Below are 21,199 nucleotides of genomic sequence, written 5' to 3' on the forward strand. Positions count from 1 at the left end.
TTGGATAGCTATATCGTATATGGTAGCAATTTTTACTATGGAAGTATATGTAAATTCAAAATTTTAAACCCGTTTTTCTCGAGTGTGGCTTTTTTGAGTTATGACACTATCGAAGGAAATGTGCGATATGTAAGATTCGGTTGAACAAATAAAATTTGTTGTTGTTTGGATGTTTTCAAGTACATACTTTAAATGATTTTTTTTTTTGTTTTAATTATTTTTATGTTTGAAGAAATTTTTAGTTTAACTCATTAAATTTCGTTTATAGGCAAATTTTGTATGAAAGCATCTTGAGCTTTTCTGTGAGAAATTTTATAAAAATCTATATGTGTGGGGTATTCTTTCTGAATGTTATATATAACCCCGATGGTCAAATGAACCCCACACATGATGTATCACCTGAACGTGGAATTTTGCATTCTTTCTGAATACCAGATACAAAGGAGGTTACCAGTTCAAAAAAAAAAAAAATTATATTGACCCAGAGAGGACCCTGAAATTGACCATGACATTATTTTGCCACTCGGCATTTTAAAGCTTGTGTTTCTCCATGAATTTTACATATTAAAAAAAATTAAGTTAAAAGAAAAATTAAGTTAAAAGTAAATAATCAAATATACATGGATATCGACATGTACTTTTATTTATGTAATGTGCGTGACTAACGTACGTGCGCTTTTACAGTTTCTGTTTATTTTTTTCAGTAGAATTTAATGGAAAAAATTAATTATTGCCATGAATTCAAGCATATAATCATCACTGAGGAAACAATTTTTAGAAACACTTTTGAACATTAAACAATGCATCATGTACTAACGTACATATGTACAAGCACTTATATATGCTATAGATATAATTCGTTTGTTTCTGGGTATAAACTAATATTTTATGTTAATATGTTTTTTTTCTGTTTTCTGATGGATATGAGCAGTACCTAGCACTTTGATGACTTATAAACAACAACGACCAATGTTCAACTACAATAAGTTTGATCTACTTGTTAAGTTTAATGCGTTGAACATCCGTATGCAATTATATTGACTATGTACGTATATTTATGCATTATTGGCATATACATTAGGGTGGTGCAACAATGAACAAGAAAATACACATTTTTGAATTTACTTGTTGCTTCCCCATCCAAAGGCTGTTGTTGCTCGCTCCTCTTCGTTCGTTGAGTTTTATAAAAACGAGGAGGAATCCGGACCCGTGGGATAATTGATAGATCAGCTACGCAATCACGTGTTGAGGGGCAAGAATCGTCAAACTCACACTTCTAGTTTGTCCTTTTCTAACGAATCTTAAACCGTGGTAAACTACCGGTAATTGACCCCATTCTTCTGCGCTTGTTTTTGTTGATTATCTTTGTAAGTTCTCTATTCTCTAAGATCAGCTGCTATTATCCTAGCATAACTACAAAAGTTTGTCGGTCTGTTATGTCGCCGGCTAACTTTCTATCTACATGAGAAAAGGATTTATCCCGGAGACTTGGAGGGCTGTAAGGAAAAAACTGTCCTAAGGATTTCTGGCCAATCAATAGCGGCTCTATTTTTCCTATTGCAGACGTTCGGGAGACTGATTTACTGCCTGACTATTTTCGTAGTCAAGAACATCTTAGTAAAACTTTCGCATGATGCGCGACAGATTCTTCGTCGTCCTTGAAGAGTTGGAAATAAATAGCTGCTATCATACCAATTAAGTATGTTGTATGTGGTCATTGTCTAGTGAAAGATAGCGCTTCCAAGAACCAGCGTGGCACTCCGGACTAAAGATGGGCTCGGTACTAAAAATTCAATCCCAATCCGGCCATCTTGTCATGGTGCGGTTGCTCTATCCTACATAGCTGAGAGATGGCAGCCTTGGGATCGCCTATCTTGACAAAATGGGTATTTGAGCCAGAAGTATTAGCTGCTGCTTGGAGGATGACTAGATGAAATCGAGAAGTTTATATTTTATTGAGAAGTTTACAGTAGAGAGAAAATAAAAAGTTGAAATTTCTTTGTCCCTGCCTAAACCGACAAATGCTTGCTACGCCAAATAAGAAGAAAAAATGACGCATTCTTCGGTGTCATTTTTCATTCTCAGCATTCTCAACGATAAATGACACTGAAGATTACACAATGCCGACAGCGGTTTGTCTATAAACCAAAATTTACAAGGTATGACAGGAATTCAATCGATCAAAAATGCATCAAAGCTAAGCTTACTTTGAGCGCGCTTATAACTCATAAACGCGGGGTACAGTTGTGTTCCAAAAAATAGTAGTACGACGGCGCATGACATGTTCTGCTGTTGAGATAAAATAACTTAAATTAGAATATAACAAACAGGAAACTAAAGAAAGAAATCGATATTTTTATTTCATTTTGCCATTTTATGAGGCATTTCCGTGTTTGGAACAAAAAACAGCCGTTCACAAAAAATTGTTGGTGTTTATTTTGAGAAGATCTAACATTTTACGAAATAAAAATGTCTTCATAATTAGAGGCTTTAGGTTAGGTTTACTATTTTTCAGGGACCGAACATAACATTTATGAATGAAAAGTGTCATTGAAAAATTCACTATGAGGGAAATGTTGTACAACTAAGTGTTATATTCCAGGAGATTTGCTTTTAACCGAGAATCTAATTTCAAAATAAATTTTTTTTTTTTTTTTAATTTTTATGCAAAATTAAAAAAAAAAGTAGCCATTATTTTTGATTTTTATTTTATAAATCCAAAAAAAACAGTTATTTTAGCAGCCTTATTTATTTAGATGCTTATAAATATTAACTGGAAGTAATTTAGCGCCCTCAGTTATTGAAATATCGGGGCTTTCATATTTCTGATATATACCGTTACATATACGGGAAGCGGGTGTAATTTTAGGGTGAAGTGAATAATTTTTAACAAATTGTTTTTCCGTACCAAGGTTATAAAGTGCATCGATTTTGGTTGAATTTAATACACATTTGTGGTCATAAGTGGGCGGCGCCACGCCCATTGTCCAAAAATTTCTAATAATTTAATTTTATGCTAAGTAGTTATTTAAATAATCGATTTTAAGTGAATTTGGTTCAGTAGATACTGAAATTACCATTATATGGCAAGCAAGCGTGGTTATTGGCCGATTTCAAACATCTTCAACAGATTTCTTAGCTAGTTCCTAGGCAACGCCCGCAGTTCTAGTTAGGTAACGATTTGTGAAACGGCTACTGAGATATAGTTTTTTATTATAAGTGGCCGGGGTCACGCTCATTTTCCAAAAATTTCATAATAATATTATTTTAAACCAAAATTTTACTCCAAATAAAAATTTTTAACAATTTGGATCCGATATTTACTGAAATATAGTAGTTGTTGCTTTTTTCGAAAATACCGTTATATGGGAAGTGGACGTGGTTACAGGATAAAGAGCAACTAACATATCAAATTTCGTTGAGAAATCTAAATTTTTGCTTGAGTCTTCGTGCACACGGACGGACGGACAGACGAACAGACAGACATGGCTTAATCGTTTCATTTTGAGCATTTATGTATATATTTGTCTATATCTATCTCGATTCGTTTTGGCTGTTACAAACAACCGTTATGTGAACAAAGTTATAATACCCTTGCGCACAAGTGCGTTCGGGTATAAAAACAATAATCTAAAAAATTCGGAAAGAGAATTAGGCTTAAATCCGCGTTAGACGCTATCAGGATCTTAGCGGCCCTCTGGAACATCAAAATGTATCTCAATTGGAGTGAAAAAGGGAATTTAATAAAAGATACCAGACACACAATTTTTTTGAACACAACCGTACATACAAAACTGTTAACCGTTCTACCTCCGCTTCCCCGAAATTGTTTTTAAATGGAACTTATAATTTGTTTTTTTTTTACTTTTGCAGAAAATAATATATATTAATATTTTTTCTTTTGTCATTTTATAAGACCAAGCAGATATAAATCCACGCCACCTGGCATACACTCTACAAAAACCTTAAATTGTTTCCTCCATCAGCCACTTTCACTCATCGCCAAATATCTATGCATTTCAACTAGTCAGTTTGAAAAATTTTTCTAAGCCAACATATACGGCTACACTAATCCGACAACCTTCACCTCCAACCCAAATTTCAATAATAAACAGTGCACTGGCTATGCTCATGTAAACAGCAAGCTTCTAATCAAAATCCAACAAATTATCAAAGGCACGGCAGCTCAGCAAACGAATTTGCATTAAATTTGCATAGAAGAAGGCAAAAGAAAAAATATATTCTTATACTACCAGAACAAGTGCGGTCCAAATCAAAATGTTGTGATATGATATGAAGCCGTGGAATTTATGTGCAACACGCTGCCACAGCTGCCACATAAATTCCCACCCGGCGTAGGGGAAGTAGAAAAAGAAAACCACAAATAACATAGCACAAGTTAGAAAAACCAACAAACCAAATGCCGATAGAAATCGCAAAGGTATGTGGCCACAAAAAAAAAAAAAAAAAAAAACAATTATTTGCCCTTCTGTCAGCGTTCAATAAAAAGCCAATAAATTGTGTAGCACTGTTAGACAAGTTGCAAATGCCTTTAAAAACAGCAAATATGGCGAAGATGTGTACTTAAGTGAAATAGTAAGTAGCAAAAAGTCGTAATGCATTCACCAAAACTGTATTGAACTGCGTTTAGCTGCGTCGAAGCAAGCAGCTTGTAAACATGATTCTCTTTGTACGCCGACAAGCTGCTACGCTTCTTCTTGACAACAAAAAAAAAAACGAAAACATACAAAAATTTAAAAACAGTAGCGTAAACAACTAAAAATTAATTACCTGCTCGTAAGTAGCGCATGCGCCAACCATAAAACAACACAACAACAAAAACAGTACACTTGCAAATAAAGCTCCAGCTCCAGCTACAGCAGCTCTGTCTCGGCTGCAGCTTTCAAGATACAGCTGCCGCGATAAGCCGCTGTAGTTACACTATCTGAAATGCACACGAGCTAATCTATAGGAAAATTCTTACAAATTTGTTGTTCTTAATAATGATTGTTGTTGGTGTTGTTACTTCGATTTATGTACGCTTGTTAACCGAGTATTTGTACAGGAAATGCAAGAGCCATGGCTTCAGAGCAACATTATTTATACGCCACCTCACACTAACCGCACACAATTTATATGTATACATATGTATGACCCGACCGATAAGCGATGCCATCGTTAAGTTTGGATGATCTTCTTAGCAAATAATGCGCTTACATGCATATGTACGTGCACTTATGTTGGTAGCCCCACTGTTTAGCCCGAAGGCGGTGTTTAGGGCAGCAAAATGCACTTCATAGGCATAAATAACATTGCCTTCTAGAATAAACATGGGCAAGCAGTTCCTCCTCTACTCCACACCCTTCATTGTTTCCGCGATTGTGCGAGGCTTTCCACCGGCAGCGGCACCACGCGTAGGTGTTTGTATAAATACAATGCATTGATGCTGCTGGAATTTAGTTACGTCGCGGCCTCTAAGGGATTACCTGTGTGCTAAGTCTGTCTTTCAGTTAAATACGAATACTTTTACTTACTCTCAGTTATTGACGTCATTGTTGATAGTGGTGACACTACTAAGATTTAGCATTGTACAAATATCTGCGAAAACTCTCACCGCATACTTATAGCATTTCCAGCTGGAAAGCTTGAAATTTTATTCAATCACTAAAATGTTCCACAAATCGGTAGCTGCTTCATTGCAATATAATCGCTGATGGGAAAATTGTCACACCGCGCTGTCTATTGTCATTGGTGAACTATTAAAAATTGTATTGACATTAATTACAACTACAAAAAGTGTGCGGAAAAATAGTTCCGGTGCGGCGACGAGTGTTTTAACTTCCAATGGATAAATCAAATTTCCGGGTAAAGCTAAGAATTTTCATATATATAGTGTACTCGTATTATGTAATGGACGTCTTGACGAAATTATCTTCAACTTTGGATTTATGTTAAAAATTTAATAGTAATATTTTGGCGCTTACACGCTTGCTATGTATTTGGCCGAGCATCGCCTCCAATTTGTGTTGTGCGTTCTGTCATTATAAAACAAGTGGAGCGACGTACAATTTTACTCCGCCTTCAAATGGCAAATGGATTTGAGGGAAAGCTTTTTCATACCAGAAATGCACTCGGAGGTCTGCCATTGCCTGCCGCTCTTGAAAAAACTTTTCCTATTTTACATAGATGTTGCTCGCAGCGGGGTCGAACCCAGGTTCTACGGAGTGGTAGTACGCACCCCTAACCACTCAGCCACAGCGGCCCCCATAGGGATAACTATCTCAATTATGAGCCTTTATGTAAGCGATAACTCGCATAGCGGCCAGGCAAATCTACTCTTCTGCATTACTCTTGTCCAGGCTAAAATTAATTGAATGCCGGTGTGCTGTAAAGGGATTGTCAATTAACCCATTGAAGTTCACCATTGTTCAATTCACCGAAATTCAACTTGACTAAACCCCCGGAAAAAATTGAGTTCTCAGAGTAGACGAAGTATCCAGGAGTAACAAAAGGATCAATTTAAACCCACGTTACTCGAATAATACCCAAAAGGCTAGAAGGGCGTTTTATGTCTGCCACAGATTTCATAGTAAAACATGGGGACTACTAACGAAACTGAGGTATTGGTCTTTCAGTACTGTCGCTGCTGGAACGCCCTATGGCTGCCCGGTAAAGGTGGAGATTTTCGGGCTCATTTGGGGATTCCTGAATGATCCCCCTATAAATCTCACAGCCATCATGCCAGTAGAATTATCCTACTACAAGCTCATCCCTGTTTTTCATATTTTTCTCCAAAGTAAGTAAATAACACACAAATCTCCATATTATCTAGAATAACTATTATAACTTGGAGGCCTTTTGAAAATCTTTACGGAGCACAGTGTTTCGACTATATGAAAGCAGGTGGAAAAAAATTATGGTGACAATTGAATAAAAAAAAAAAACGGCTCGTATTACAAAGGGAAAAGTAAATTTCATAAGTACAAAATTTCCCATCAATTACTCACTCCACCTCTCTACGAACGGTGCGTTTCCAAAGAAATCTAAAGAATCAATTCTTTAAGTTAATGTATTTATTACTTATTTAGTACTTTCGTCTTTTATCAAAAAAAACTGACTTGAAAATGTAGATGCTAAATATTATTATGCCACAGGTTTTAATGGCAGAGGTGGGCATTATAAAAGACCTGTGCGTTGAGAAAAATTTTCATCAAATTCATTTCTACATACATGCAGTGGAAATTCGACATTAGTAAAAAAAGTGGGAACCGGTTCGTCAGTTCCTGAAATTAATCGCACGTTTTAGCAAATTTAATGTAATTTTCGACATTAATTTTTCGACTTTCACTTTCTTTTTGCGAGAAGAATTTTTTGAGCAACGGAAAAATCACACCAAATATTAGGAAAGTGGGAATATTTGCACCTATGTTATTCCTATGCTATAACCACTTTTTCTTGGGTGGAAAGCAGAGAACACAAATTAACTGAAATTCCATCATATTTAATGATTGGACGCACATTTTTTGCGAGTTGTAGATGTTAAAGTAATCCGATCTTCCCCATATTTCACATTTAGGGTTTTCTAATAAAATGGAGAGTACAAACTCGAAACCGGTTGAAATTATATATTTCTGGCCACAAGAGTGGAGGGCGTGGCAATTGTCCCATCTTTAACAAATTTCACAATTGCCAGTTCCTAAGAAAAATCAGAGCACATGTAAATTTTCTGTGAAATCGGTGCACGTTAACTATTATTTCCACCAACCTCCATATATTTACTTAGGCGTGGCGTGTTGGTTTAGTAGGAGGCGGTTAACACCATTCATGTCGGCTGAGTTTGCGTTAGTAGACTCCTTGTTCTTCGTTCATTGAGCCGTGGCCAGAGGGAGCGCGATACCTTGCAGGTGTGCAGATGGTCGCTGCCATAGAAGAGTCTCTCGACTTCTGAAGACAGAAATCGCAGGGGAGGTGTCACGATCTGGATCGCTTCTCCGAGCCACATCTCATATCCCTATCTAGAATATTCGTCCGTTTCCTCATTTTGCAGTAGAGCTTGTAGGGATCTTCGGTATTCTTTAACGCATATCGCGTTAATTGTTGCCGACCCGAAGGCTTTGATAGCCGCGTGACTGTCAACAAGGAAGGCAAGTTTAGATGGAGTTTGGTCGATCATGCTCGTCGACCTTTCCGCCATGTGGATTTCATACATTTTAGCCTGAAAAATGCAGCAGTGATCTGGGAGTCTATAGGCTATCTCAGAGATAACTCCAGAGAGTAGATGCCAGATCCTGTTCCGATATCCAATTTAGAGCCGTCCGCGAAAATGGGTATTTCGCCATCGCTGAGAGCAATTCGACGTTTCCGTCAAGCTGAGAACTGTTTTATTTTTTGCAGTTATGTTGGTACAAAAACACCGTTTATTTTGAAGAAATAATTCCGCCAAGTATTTGCATGTTGCGTTCATTCCAAAACATAATCACTTAATTATATTCGTTAATTCGAGTAATACAAACAACAGCTTAATATTTTTTTTTTTTTTTTACCCTCAGTCGTGCATTTATTATTTGTTGTACTTGCCAGTATTACTTTTGTTTTGGACATTACTTGCGATTACCTTTACATTGACTTTCAGCTCTTGGCCGGGTTAGTAATATCGCTCAGCTTGTCGCAGCATACATGCCGCTGTCAATCGAATACACTCTTCAATCAATCACCATTCCAGCGACAACAGAATACGCAATTACGTCAACAGTTACAGCAACAGCAGCAGCAGCAACAGCAACCACGCCAACAGCAGCAAGGTTTTCCGAATACCTTAAATACGCTGCAGCCGCTTGGAACAGCGCTGGGTGGCATATCGCCCATCTCACCACTCACTGGCATAGGAGCGCAGGTGAGTGCAGCAAATGATTACCACATTTTACTATGATCTAGCATACTTAAAATTGATTGTTTATTAAAGAACCCGTTTCGCATCTACAACCGCCTTGACCAACAGAACTATGTGCCCATTACCGCCTATCAGAACGATCTCAATTATGACGGCAGCTTTTCATATGGTTACGCCTCAGCAGATGGCACTACCGCGCAGGCGCAGGGGTATGTGAAAAATCTTGGCTTAGGCGAAGATGTCGAAGCGCAGGTGGTGCAAGGTTCATACTCGTATACCTCACCGGAGGGCACGCCCATCACTGTACGCTATATAGCGGATGAGAATGGTTAATTTGTGTTTGCACATTATTTTGTAAAGCACTACTACTTCATTTTTTTTTTTTTGTATTTTTCAAGCAGGCTTTCGCGCTGAGGGTGCGCACATTCCCACACCACCACCCATACCCGACGCAATTGCCAAGTCGCTGCAGTACATATCGAGCGTACAACCTTACCAGCAAGGAATAAATCCCAATTTGAATCCATATCAAACACCTTTTCGCCAATTTTCTGGCGGCGGCCAGCCTCTACGTCCAGGCCAACAGCAACAGCTAACACCTTTTCAATTGCAACAACAACAGCAACGCACATATCAACAGCAACTTGCTGGACAATTGCAGCCACCATTTGCGCAATTCCCTGGCGTCCAACAACAACAACAACAATCGAATGCGTTCTTTGGCGGTGGTTTGGCTGGTCAGGCCCAATTGCCAGGTCAGCTGGGTGATTTGAGTGGGCAAAACTTTACGCAACAACCACAGAATTTGCAGCAAGACCAACAACAGCAACAGAAGCTTCAACAACAACAGCAACACAACCAGCAGCAGCAACAGCAACAACAACAGCAATTAGCCACACAAGAATTGCGCGCACGCCCCAATCAATTGGTGAACCCTTTTGGCTACAATCAGTATCGCCGTTACAAAAAGGCGGTGGCGTCGAAAAATTAAATACACAACAACAATTGGAACAAAACAGCGAGGAACGAGTTACCAAAAAAATCGTATTACATTCGCTGTATGCAGGTTTATGCTTCAATTTTTTACTGTGTTGTTTCGTAATTTATTTTGTCGAACGTGCTGGGTTTGCGTAAGGATAATAAGTATGAATTTATTTTGGTTTTAATTAATTTTTTAGTATAGTTTTTAAAGTATACATGTAAGTATGTCGATATGAAATGAATTAGTCATTTTTTTTAGTGATTCAAATACATGAAACACATGTGCGTGGAAAATCATTTTAATATGTTTTATTGATTTATCCAATTTTGTTACTACTATTTACTAGCTTTCAAATTTTTAGGTAACAAGATGAAGTAGCTCTTAGAAATTTATTTAATTGCTGAACGCAAATATTCAAAAACAGGGTTTGATCTGATTAATTTATACCCGAAGATTGGAGTCATAGTGCATTTTTCTTAAGACACGGTTTTCCTGAAGTCACTTACTGTGAGCCTTTTTTTGATTATGCGTTGGACAGGCTTGCGCCTCAAAGCGATCTCCTTCGCAAGCTGATATAGTACACTACACGTTTTGTTTCGATGAAGTCGTAGACTTACCTTTTCAACTTCATTAGCTGTTGTCGCAGTGCATCGTCGGCCACTTCCGTAGCGTTAATAATTCCAGTCTCCTTAAATCGTTTAGTGGTACGCTTGGCTGGTCTCTTTCATTTTAAGGCCTACAACCAAGTTTCTTTAATTTCCCAGGTTTAAAAGCATGTCTGCAAAAATAGCTTTGTAAAATGTGAGCATTGCCAGATCGAATGATTTTGCGAAATGGTAATACTTTTGAAACTTGAATTGCATCAACCTCTATATAATTACATTTGTCCGTTTGTCTAAAAATCTAGAAACACTCCTGACGTGTACTGTCTTGAGACCATACATTTAGATCGGTAAACATCTATACCGCTTCGAACTCCTTTTGACTAGCGCCGTACGTAGGTAACATTCCCATCCGGTACGTCGTTAACTTAGAACTGCAGGGTGTATGCAGATTTCCCGTTTCTTTAGACTAAGAAGAATCTTAGTGCGTTCACCATTCATGAATTAATAAAGTGGATTCCACCCGCCATCTTTCGTTAGCAATGTTAATTTTTAATTTCCATAATTGAACTTCAATATACAGAAATTTCGTGCCATGGCCAGTGTTGCCACTCAGCCATGTATTTTTCCTACCAAAATCCCTACCAAAAGACTTCAAAACTGAGCAAAAGTAAAGTTTTGTATCATGATCTAAAAGGGCTTGGTAAAGATTTTGTCCGGCCAAAGGTCTGCCGCCATTAACAGGTTCACGGGGCAATACTTTGTTACCAGCTTATGAGATAGTAACAAAATTTACCGCTTACAAGAGTACACAGAATTTGAAAAGGGGTTAAAATTTGACAAGAACTTAATTTACCGGTTACAAAGCTTTTATTACCAGCGCAGAATATACCTGTAAGTGATCCATTTTTGATTCCTCCATCCAACCATTTTTGTTTTATATTTCTTAATTTTTAACCGACTTCAGAAAAGGAGGAGGTTATGAATTCTTCGGAATATTTTTTAAGGAATGGTGGTACCTCAGATGTGGTCACACACTAATTTGGTTTAGATCCCATTATTGGATCATGAAGAACTTAACGGTAATATTAAATGTTTATATGAGAAGGGAAGTCGGTTTAGATTTTTGCATATACATTTTTTTTTCACGTCAAAAAACGTAGCCAAATTCGTTGATCTAGTCAGCATTTGGAGAAGTATAAGTAAACCTTGTATATTTTGTATTGTACAGATTTCGATACAAAACGGTTTAAGCTTTTAGTCATATTCTATGTATTTTTTTTTGGTCTATGAAATGAATTTAGATAAGGGATGGTGGAAGCTCGTTCCAAATTCACCAACTTCTGATCCTGTCGAAAGAATCAAATACGAATAAAGCTAGTGCGAAGCTTAGTTTTGCAAACTCTGTTTAGTGGAACAGCTGTAGATTTTGGTGGTACGCAGGACTTCATCATTATAGTTGTAGTTATAAAAAGTCCAGGTAATCCAGTATAACTAATGCATACAAGCTTTGGGCAGGTCGCACATGCTCCCTGAAAGTTTACTGACTTAAAACCTCAGAAAATCCAACAAAAATTGTCTACCTGAAAATCAAGCAAGTGGAACGTGAACCATCTGACTAACTGTTCTATACAGACACCGCCAACTTTCTTATGGAGCTTTGACCTAGCCGTGCAGACTTGCATTGAAACTTTTTTGCTGACCGCGTCATTTTTTTCATTCCTTCGAGGAAGTCGCGTAATTAGTTTGGCATTGGTAGTATGGGAAATTCTGTTAGATCCGTCATAACGGACGCCAACGGCTGATGCGATTATGACTTCATTTATTGACCGAATTTAGTAGTTCCATTGCAACTATCTTGGACTGCAAACCCCAACTTTCAGTGTGCTGTCTAGGACCACGCCTTGTTTGTTTAGTCCTCTCTAATATCACACCACATAAGCTGACAAAGGATGTGATGCTCTCCAAATAAAACCACCAAGTAGAATATTAGTTCATGTGTCTATATTTATGTTTGCCCATATCCAGAATGACGGCGTGGCCAGCTTATGCAATCACTTTTCCTCCGTTCGGCGATGTTCCATAGCAGATATGTGAAAATTTTGTTTGAGAACAAACTGGTTTCGACACTGTGCTATTCTTAGTGTACGTTTTGGTTGGTTGGTACAAGAAGGGTTAATAAATAGATGCAAGCTTTCGAAAGCTTTGCACTCCTACAAACGTTCATAAGTTGCTGCACAAATTTCAAGCCTGCTTTTAGGATGAATGCCCAACAAAGCGTGTGCGAAATAAACACATTTGTATGTCTGTACAAATGGCACTTTTATTCAACTGCAGTTTTAAGCTTGTATGTATTTTTCTTCATTTCAGTGCAAAAGAATAATGTATCCATTCTCCGAACTAGTAAACCCCAATTTTTCAGTACTTATTATCTTTTGCCAAAATCGATACAAGACCGGTGGAAACTAGATCCGTACCAGTCCAAAATCATTGAAATATGTTGCTTGATAAAAGCATTTTATTTTACTTTTTAAAACTATGTACATATCGATGGTCCTCTACAATAACGACGCAACTCAAAGGATAACAGTTTTCAGTGGAACCAATCAAAAGTTTTTGCGGTGACAGAAACACAATGCAACTAACAAATTTGACAACTAACTGCATAACGAATTTGATAATAAGAATAAAAAGCAACACTGCAGAGTGAACATCTGGTTAAAATAAAAGTACTAAAAAATATAACTACATTTTTTATTTTGTTTGGCGTTGTAACCTCCTAAGAGATTTTGGTCCAGTTCAACAAAGCATGCCAGTCGTTTCTGTTCTGTCTCAACTGACGCCAATGAGAGCTGAGACATGTCCTTCTCTACCTAGTCTTTCTATTGCAGAGAAGAACTGGTTTCGAATTGAATATTATAATTTTTTTCAACAAAATAATAACAATGAGATTTTTGATAATGTCTTTTTTATCATTTTTTAAAGATAGATTTAAGAAAAACTTAAATAACTCAGCCAAAACTACACTTATTTGGACTGATGTATCGTTGGAAAGGTATTTTTTCTTCCTTTTTATTTCTTTGCAAATACACTCATTTGAAGTATGAAAGAGGAGGATAGGATGTGTTGTTACGTTAAATAGTTTATTTACACAGAAATAAAAAGGATGAAAAAATACTTTTACTGAGATATTTGAGTTTTCCTCTTTGAGAAAAGTTCAAAAACAGCATCAAAAATCTCATTATTATGATTCCGTTGAAATTCTTTTCTAAATACAATTATACCATTTTTTTAAGTTTAAACTGTTTTGTTATCCTAGGCGGTTTTTTTCAAAAAATACTAAAAAATTATTTTTGTTCATAAAAAACTCAGTTTTTTTAGGTATATTTTCAAATCGGTCCAGCTCACGTAAGTCTCAATATTTTTTCCGAAAAATTTTGGCGCAAGTCTTCAAATATAAAGATTTTATAATTCCAATGGAAAAACAGTACCGATTTTTTTTTTAATGTGGAGTGATGCAGTCTAATGTACATAAATTATTAATTCCTCTTCTCGTACATACTACGAAATTTAATATATGCATACATACGTACATACAAAATAACCTAAAAATAATTTTTGGTGCCAATTTATCTTTTATTCATAAACTCAGCTTCGTACCTTTACGGCCACATAAGTGCTTAATAAGCTTTGTTTAATGATAATAAATTATGTAGAAATCGTTTGTGTGAAAATGTAGATGAAAAAAGAAAATTTATTCAGAATGTTTGGAAAATATTGTCATTTTACATATACATATATATATATACATACATACATACTTACTTTAATTTATACATTTATCGTTTGTTATTTTTTATGAGATTATATTTTTTCTTCTAAGTTTCAAATATTTGCATTCTATCTCAAAATAAAGTTTCTGCTTACAACTCAAGTGAAGATGATGAGAAAAAAGGTGCAAAAATTAAAATATGCGCGCATTCAGATTTTTTATAGCAAAAACGTGACAAACGCTTGGCTTCGTAATGTCAATAGATAGCAAGTAGGTGAGGTTAAGAAAAAAAGTGAGAAAATACCGCAATGCAATTGTTCAGCAAATGATCTCGTTACTTGTTAAATGCATCAAAAATGGATTTCTAAAATTAATTTATGTAAAATGTTCATGATTAAATTAATTTATATCATTTACATAAACGAGTATTTATGACAATATTTAAAAATATTAATATTTCGTCCGCGTTGATTAGCAAAAATAAGAACCTAACTCAAAGGTGAAATAAATTTCAAAGGCAACATGAAGTTGAAAACTTATGACCTTCATATTTTTGAAAATTAAAATTCTCCACCCGGAAATTTAGCTAACAAAATATCAATTAATACTCCTATTTATATTAGAGTTATCTATTTTACTAGATACAATATATGTTTGCACGCCCTTAACGGTCACGCGTACTTACCCTGTGGGGAAAACTCTAGTTCTGAACTGGGGCGCTCTTTTGCATGCAAGCAACTGGCGAATTTAACATGGCGATGTCCTAGGAAGTGTCAATTGCCCCCCGCTGCATCCCTTTTTCGATAGTTCCGAACTATACCTAAATTCTATAGTTCCGAACCAGTTATAAAATCGACAGACGAAAGAAAAAGGTATTATGATTTTTCAATCTTTTCGGTTCGTCCGTGTGCGATTTTACATTATTTTCAAAGAAACATTTTTTCAAATTTGAAATTAAATTTGTTTGAATGATTGTGAGAAATGTACGTTTACATACCTTTGGCTGTAGCTGACTTTGAAGAGGTGCTCGCTGTTATTTCTTAGATTCCAGACGGTCCCAAGATGTTAATATGTTAACACAAAGCTTTCTTTTGTATTACCAAACTATGAAATAGCATCTACGAAGCACAGAATAGAAGCGTATTTGAACGAAAAAGCCGCCGAACACATATCTATGTAATGTAAACAAGCCCCCCCATGCATCCCTTATTCGATAGTTCCGAAATAGTTCTAAATTCGACAAATAGGATCTAGTTCGTTCTGCATCCTTTTTCTATAGTTTCGAACCATTTCTAAATTCGTCACTTTAGATATAGATTTCTAGTGAAAAAAACTGAAAAAATTAGTTTCTTAAAAGTACCACTTTTCGCCGATTTTGGACTGGTGGGGATCTAGTTCCTATCGGACTAGTTCCTTTTTGGCGATAAAGACCTAGTACGGAACTAGAAATTTGATTCACTAGTCCGCGGTTTCCCTGCAGGGTATGTACATACTTATGTATGTATGTGCTTGTATATATGACGTTACACGCAAATATACTTATGGTGCATTTCTTGTACATCAATGTGCCTACTACTACTTGAACACCAGTCACTCCTTTTATAGCCTTAGCAGACACATTTCTTGTTGTTAAGTATTTTGAAAAGAGTGCTGTTAGTGCACTAAAGTAGGCGATAAACATGAAAACTTTGAACTTTGCACTTTCATGAGCCAAAATCAAAGCAAAAAGAAATATATTGCCTTTGTGCTTTTTATTGTTGTATCGAATTGCACCAAATTATGAGTTAACGGAGCTAATTGAGATGAACAAGTTTCTAATTCGTAACAAGGCGCCTAAATATAATTTACAACATTTTTGACGGCAGAGTTTTTACAGTCACTTTTGCATATTTAAGTGTTTTCAATTACTATATTCTTCAATTTGATATATTAAGATGTAACGTCCGTTTTTCACGCAACTGACATATGTCTTAAATGTATATATGTATGTATATAAAAGATAAATATTTATATGCAAGTGTACGTATGTACCTACATCTATCAACACGCTAAGACTCTATAAAATTTGCAAAAATTTGCTTCAATTAGACATCTGAGGAGTTGTATCTAACTTAGGATGGTCCAAAAATGCATGTAAAGCAAGTAAAGTTGGAATTTTTATGCTCTCACCCCCTAGGATTATTCTATATCGAAAAAAGTGTACCGCTATTTTTTATTTTGAAATAAAAAAATATTTAGACGTCGCACAAAGCGCTCAAAGTTTCCATGTATTTTTACGTAGGAAAAACGAACGTTTCGTCGAAATGGTATGGAATTCTTGAAAATCAATATTTTTCGATCGGAAAACTCTGTTGCTCTTCAACAATAATAAAACCCAAGTATTTTTTTTACAGTTTTTTCTTAGTTACTATATTTTATAGAACCGCCAAAACTCTTAGAAAATTCCAGGAAATACAATGGGGGGATAAATAAAAAAATCTTCATTTGTTTTAAATGGTTAAATAAATAATTGGATATTTTTATTGGAAGTCTGCTGAAGAGAACTAGAGTTCTCCGATCGAAAAATATTGATTTCCAAGAATGCCATACCATTTCCACGAAAAGTTGTTTTTGTGCCATACAAAGTACATGGAAAAGTTTGAGCGCTTTGGACGACCTCTAAATACTTTTCGATTTCTAAATAAAAAAATAGGGGTATAATTTTTTTCGATATAGCACAATCCTAGGGGGTGAGAACATTCAAATTCCCACTTAACTTACTTTACTTACCCTAATTTTAGTACATTCCAATTTGTACCGCTGAACCATCACTTGACTGCGACTTTATGCTGCAACGGTATTAATTATGCTGGTTCAACATAACGCCAATATACTCATACTAACGGCTTGCATATACATATATGTACTTGTGCAGCATACTTTTTTACTACAAGTGCCTATCCGTATTTTATATTCAAAGCATGGAGACGTCTAAATATTTAAGTTTAATGTGCAAGGCATACATATATACTCATACATACCTATATGTATGTGTGCATGGTTTTTCGCGCCGCATTGTGTGGGAAATATCGACCGAACTTTAATTGGCTAATGTTAGTTATTCCTAAAATTAATAATAAATTTTCGACTTTTTTGCTTTTTTAACTTTTAACTGCATGCAAATAAAAATTTATTTTAAACACCTCAAAGGCATTTTAAACACAAATCATTTTCTTTTGTGCATCTAATTTTTAATAGTAGTTTTTAAAATTATTATGAATTGTGACTTTATGAAGATGATACTTTAAGAGAAATAGGATAATTGTTATTGGCTAACTTACGTACTTTGAAGTGCATATATTTAACCGATGTGACTATGTATGTATGTAAATATCAAATAGTTTTTCTTTTGACGTAAGTATTTAACAGCCTTATTCTGTATCACGAACGATAGGCAACACGAACGATTCGTCTGCAGAGGAATGCTTCAAAAATTAGTCCGGCGGCATCATTTTAGCCGGTTTAAACGCAACCGAGACCATTGCAACGTAATGCTTGAAATACAATACCGGCGAACGGCAAACTTCGCCGAATTGGGCGATGCTGTCGGTCACCGTTCGCCCAACTATTTCGCCCACTTAAACAGAATTAGAGCGGTAGCGAAAACAGCTGATCCCATTTGGTCGCCTTTATAATTTGGGTGACCATATTTAGAAAAAACTAAACCATATTTAGAAATGAGTAAATGATAACAAATATAAATGTAAAACAAAGAAAGATTATTATAAATAATTTGTTTCAAGCCAGATTTAACGAATCCACAACTATATTTTTCAAACAACAAAAAAAAAATCGTGTTTAGGTTGTTTTCTTTTTAAACTTTGAAAGCACAAAACAAATACGGCCACCTTTGGCACGCACAGCTGTCATCGCCCAGCAGAGCGATAGAAATAAATCTATCGCCATGAAACGCCGCCAAGCGAACTTCGCATTTCGCTTTGGCTGTGTTCAATTTCATATGCTTGCGGGTGTTCTAATTTTGACAGCGCGAATTTCGCTGTGGTGAGTTCGCCGTTCGCCGGCATTGTATTTCAGCTATAATGTATGAAAAGCAAGACGAAGATGACCGATGGAGTTTAAAATCGCAATCTGAGAGGTTCTCGTCTGAAGACGAATCGTTTGTTTTGCCTATCGTTCGTGATACAGAATAAGGCCCTAAGTCAAGCTCAACATTTGAAGTATTTGCAAATTTTAATGAATGCCTTCAATATGAACATATGTATGTATATACATTAGGGTGCCCATCGAGAATGCTTTTGTTTTTTTGGAAATTTCAAGATCCTGCCCCCTAATTTTATTCATTTTTATGAGAAATATTATTGCCTATTTTCATAATTTTTTTTAGAGGTCGTGACTTGGTCAGAAAGCACGATTTTCGATTCAAAGATCGAATCGATCGATTCGATTTCAAAGATCGAATATGATCTGAGGATATATAGGCCTTTAAAATGATATATAATAATTTATTGTCGAACTTGGCTTGTTGGGACTTTTTATCGGGTCAATTAAAAGAAAACATATTCCTCTATTTTTTTAAATTTGGATATCGATAATTTCCACAATATAAGCAGTACTATCTAATTTATTGCAATCGCATAAAAATTGTCGAAGTTAGGCGACTTTTGTTAAATACGGCTCTAAATTTATATTGTGTATGTACCAGATTTTCAGGTTTTTTGAGCAGTGTGGCTAAGGAATTTATTAACATTTATTCAAAATTGAAAGATATAATCACTCTGTAGCAAAGAAGTACAAATACATACGAATATTTTATTATTGAAGCGAAACTTCTTTAGCGGCGGTTGGGAGTGGCCTGGCAAATGCAACGGAAATGGTTGAGATGGAAACATGTATTTCTTAGATGCACGCAAATAGTAATAATTTAACAAAAACAAAACGGTTGTGAAACGTTGTGAAAGAGGCCAAAAAGTGGAAGTTTCCCATCGTCATCGGGATCGATGCGAACACACTTACAATCGGGGTGAGTAGGAGACTTTATTTCATATTCTCAACTGGCTAAGCAATATGTAATATCGCAAATAGGCCAACTTTTGTAACCGCTAAAAAAAGGTACTAGACACGTCTCTTGTGTCGGATAGCTTTCTAGAAAAGAGTAGTGAGTGGCATGTCTGAAATGACTAATCCCTTTCCGATCACAGATACATAAATTTCAAGATTTATTTTGAACCGACATCTTCAGTCGCTTAGAGAAATAGCAGATGAATTGACTGGAAACAAATGCAGGAAACTAATTTCAGATCTCCTTTTTAGTAGCGCTTCTAACAGTAAGCCCTGCCTATCGATAACATCTAATGAAGCGGAATCCGTAGACTTTCAGCATGCCTCTCGCGATCTACTAGATTTATCGGAAAGATTCAGTGGACCATATCACCTTCCACAGAAGCGATCACGGCATCACTGCTCCAAATCGGACTGTTTCTATCCCTGGTGGACTTTGTCCGTCTTCTTCTCAATCAAAAAACTATCTATTCGGAGGTGAGTGGGACTTACAACACAAGATGTACGATAAGGGGCACCCCTCAAGGAGGGGAACTCTCACCACACCTCAGGAATCTAATACCCTTACACCCAACTCTTGCACTTACAGGGCACTGTCTGATTGTCGTATGTTAATTTCGGCAGGTTGTGGGAAATCGCGATTGAAGTTTGGAATGCATATTCTCAAAAATGCGAAGATAGATTTTCTCCAAAGTCTCTGAAAATGTTACTAGTTCACAAAATTCGTAAATTATTTAACTTTTAATGTTTATTGTTAATTAGTTTAAAGTTTATGAAGGACTTTCTTTGGTCAAATTTTGTCGTAAGCGTCAATTGTCCACAATTTGGCAGCCACATTTTATGAAATACGACAAAATGTGATTAAATTTCTACCAAATTAACGACACCTTTTACTCAATATCTTGGAAACTAAAGGAGTTATCCAAAAATGGAGGACGCCATTTTTAAGATATTGATTAGTTAAAATGACTACATCACCAATTAAATTTTTACTGAATTATCGAAAAAGTTGTAGCCAATATCTCGGAAACTAAAGGAGATATCTAAAAACTGATAACAACAATCGAAGGACCTTATCTCGAAATATATAACTGCATCTAGAACTAAAAATCGTCAAAATGGCACTTACGACAATCTTTTACCCAGGCGACGAGGTGTAAATATCCACAAGTCTTGAACAAACCAGAACGCCCTCAGTCTCATGGGAAACTGGTCTAAAGAATGTGGACTGAGCTCCAGCCCGGCAAAAACGACCATGGTTCGCTTTATCCGGAAAACTAAAACCTGCCTATTTCAACTTCCCACGTTAAATGTCGCTTTCTAATGAAGTGAAGTGGGCGTTCTCTGGACAAGAAACTTACCTTCAGCGCAACATAGTGGAGCGGGCAAAAAAGGCCTTTGTCGCCCTTTATGACTGCAAAACGGCTATAGGCAAGGAGTGGAGTCTCAAACCCCACACTGGATTTATATAGCAGTAGCACGTCCTCCTATATTATTCCACGGCTTCACAGTCTGGTGGACATCACTAGCTATGTCGCTCACTAATTCTAAATTACCACGGTTCATAGAACGTCATGTATGCTAATCACAACTGCGCTGCCGTCCACATACACTAAAGCCTAGAAAAGACTTCTCGACATTCTATCCGTACACCTTTTTTGGGGAAATTGCGGGCGAGCTGCAATGCAGTAAGACTAAATGCAATGTCAAAGTGGAAAGACACCAGATTAGGTCACACCAACATTCTAACTAACCACTCCGATACGTTTAGGTCCCCATATTACCCAACACTACCGCTGGAGCTCGAGAAAAAGTTCTCCCTCGAGGAAGGACTGATAAGAAGACTCAGTCTGAAGCCTACAAGAAAACTCCACAGAGCATTGAGTGAGATGTGC

The 21,199-nt window shown here is 36.3% G+C and overlaps 1 protein-coding gene across 2 annotated transcripts; it reads left to right on the forward strand.

Moving 5' to 3' along the window:
• Window positions 1-5,433: 5,433 nt before the first annotated feature.
• Window positions 5,434-10,168, forward strand: LOC118742864 (putative uncharacterized protein DDB_G0271606). Of its 2 annotated transcripts, none has more exons than XM_036475269.1 (4): window positions 5,434-5,865; window positions 8,633-8,893; window positions 8,999-9,218; window positions 9,292-10,168. In XM_036475269.1, the coding sequence occupies exons 1-4, from the start codon at window positions 5,845-5,847 to the stop codon at window positions 9,879-9,881; spliced, it is 1,092 nt and encodes a 363-aa protein (XP_036331162.1). In that variant the 5' UTR covers window positions 5,434-5,844; the 3' UTR covers window positions 9,882-10,168. The 2 variants fall into 2 exon arrangements, with proteins under 2 accessions (XP_036331162.1, XP_036331161.1); XM_036475268.1 differs by having other exon boundaries at window positions 5,435-5,865; window positions 8,963-9,218.
• Window positions 10,169-21,199: the final 11,031 nt, after the last annotated feature.

This window comes from Rhagoletis pomonella, unplaced genomic scaffold (assembly GCF_013731165.1).
Source record: "Rhagoletis pomonella isolate Grant_MI unplaced genomic scaffold, Rhpom_1.0 Rhpom_scaffold_00007, whole genome shotgun sequence".
Taxonomy (NCBI): domain Eukaryota; kingdom Metazoa; phylum Arthropoda; class Insecta; order Diptera; family Tephritidae; genus Rhagoletis; species Rhagoletis pomonella.

Bases quoted from the DNA above. Each gene is read 5' to 3' on its own strand.
- LOC118742864 (XM_036475268.1), top strand. From the start codon at position 5,845: ATGGATAAATCAAATTTCCGG. The intron at 5,866-8,632 runs GTAAAGCTAAGA...ATTGACTTTCAG, and splicing joins TGGATAAATCAAATTTCCGG to CTCTTGGCCGGGTTAGTAAT. The intron at 8,894-8,962 runs GTGAGTGCAGCA...TGTTTATTAAAG, and splicing joins TCACTGGCATAGGAGCGCAG to AACCCGTTTCGCATCTACAA.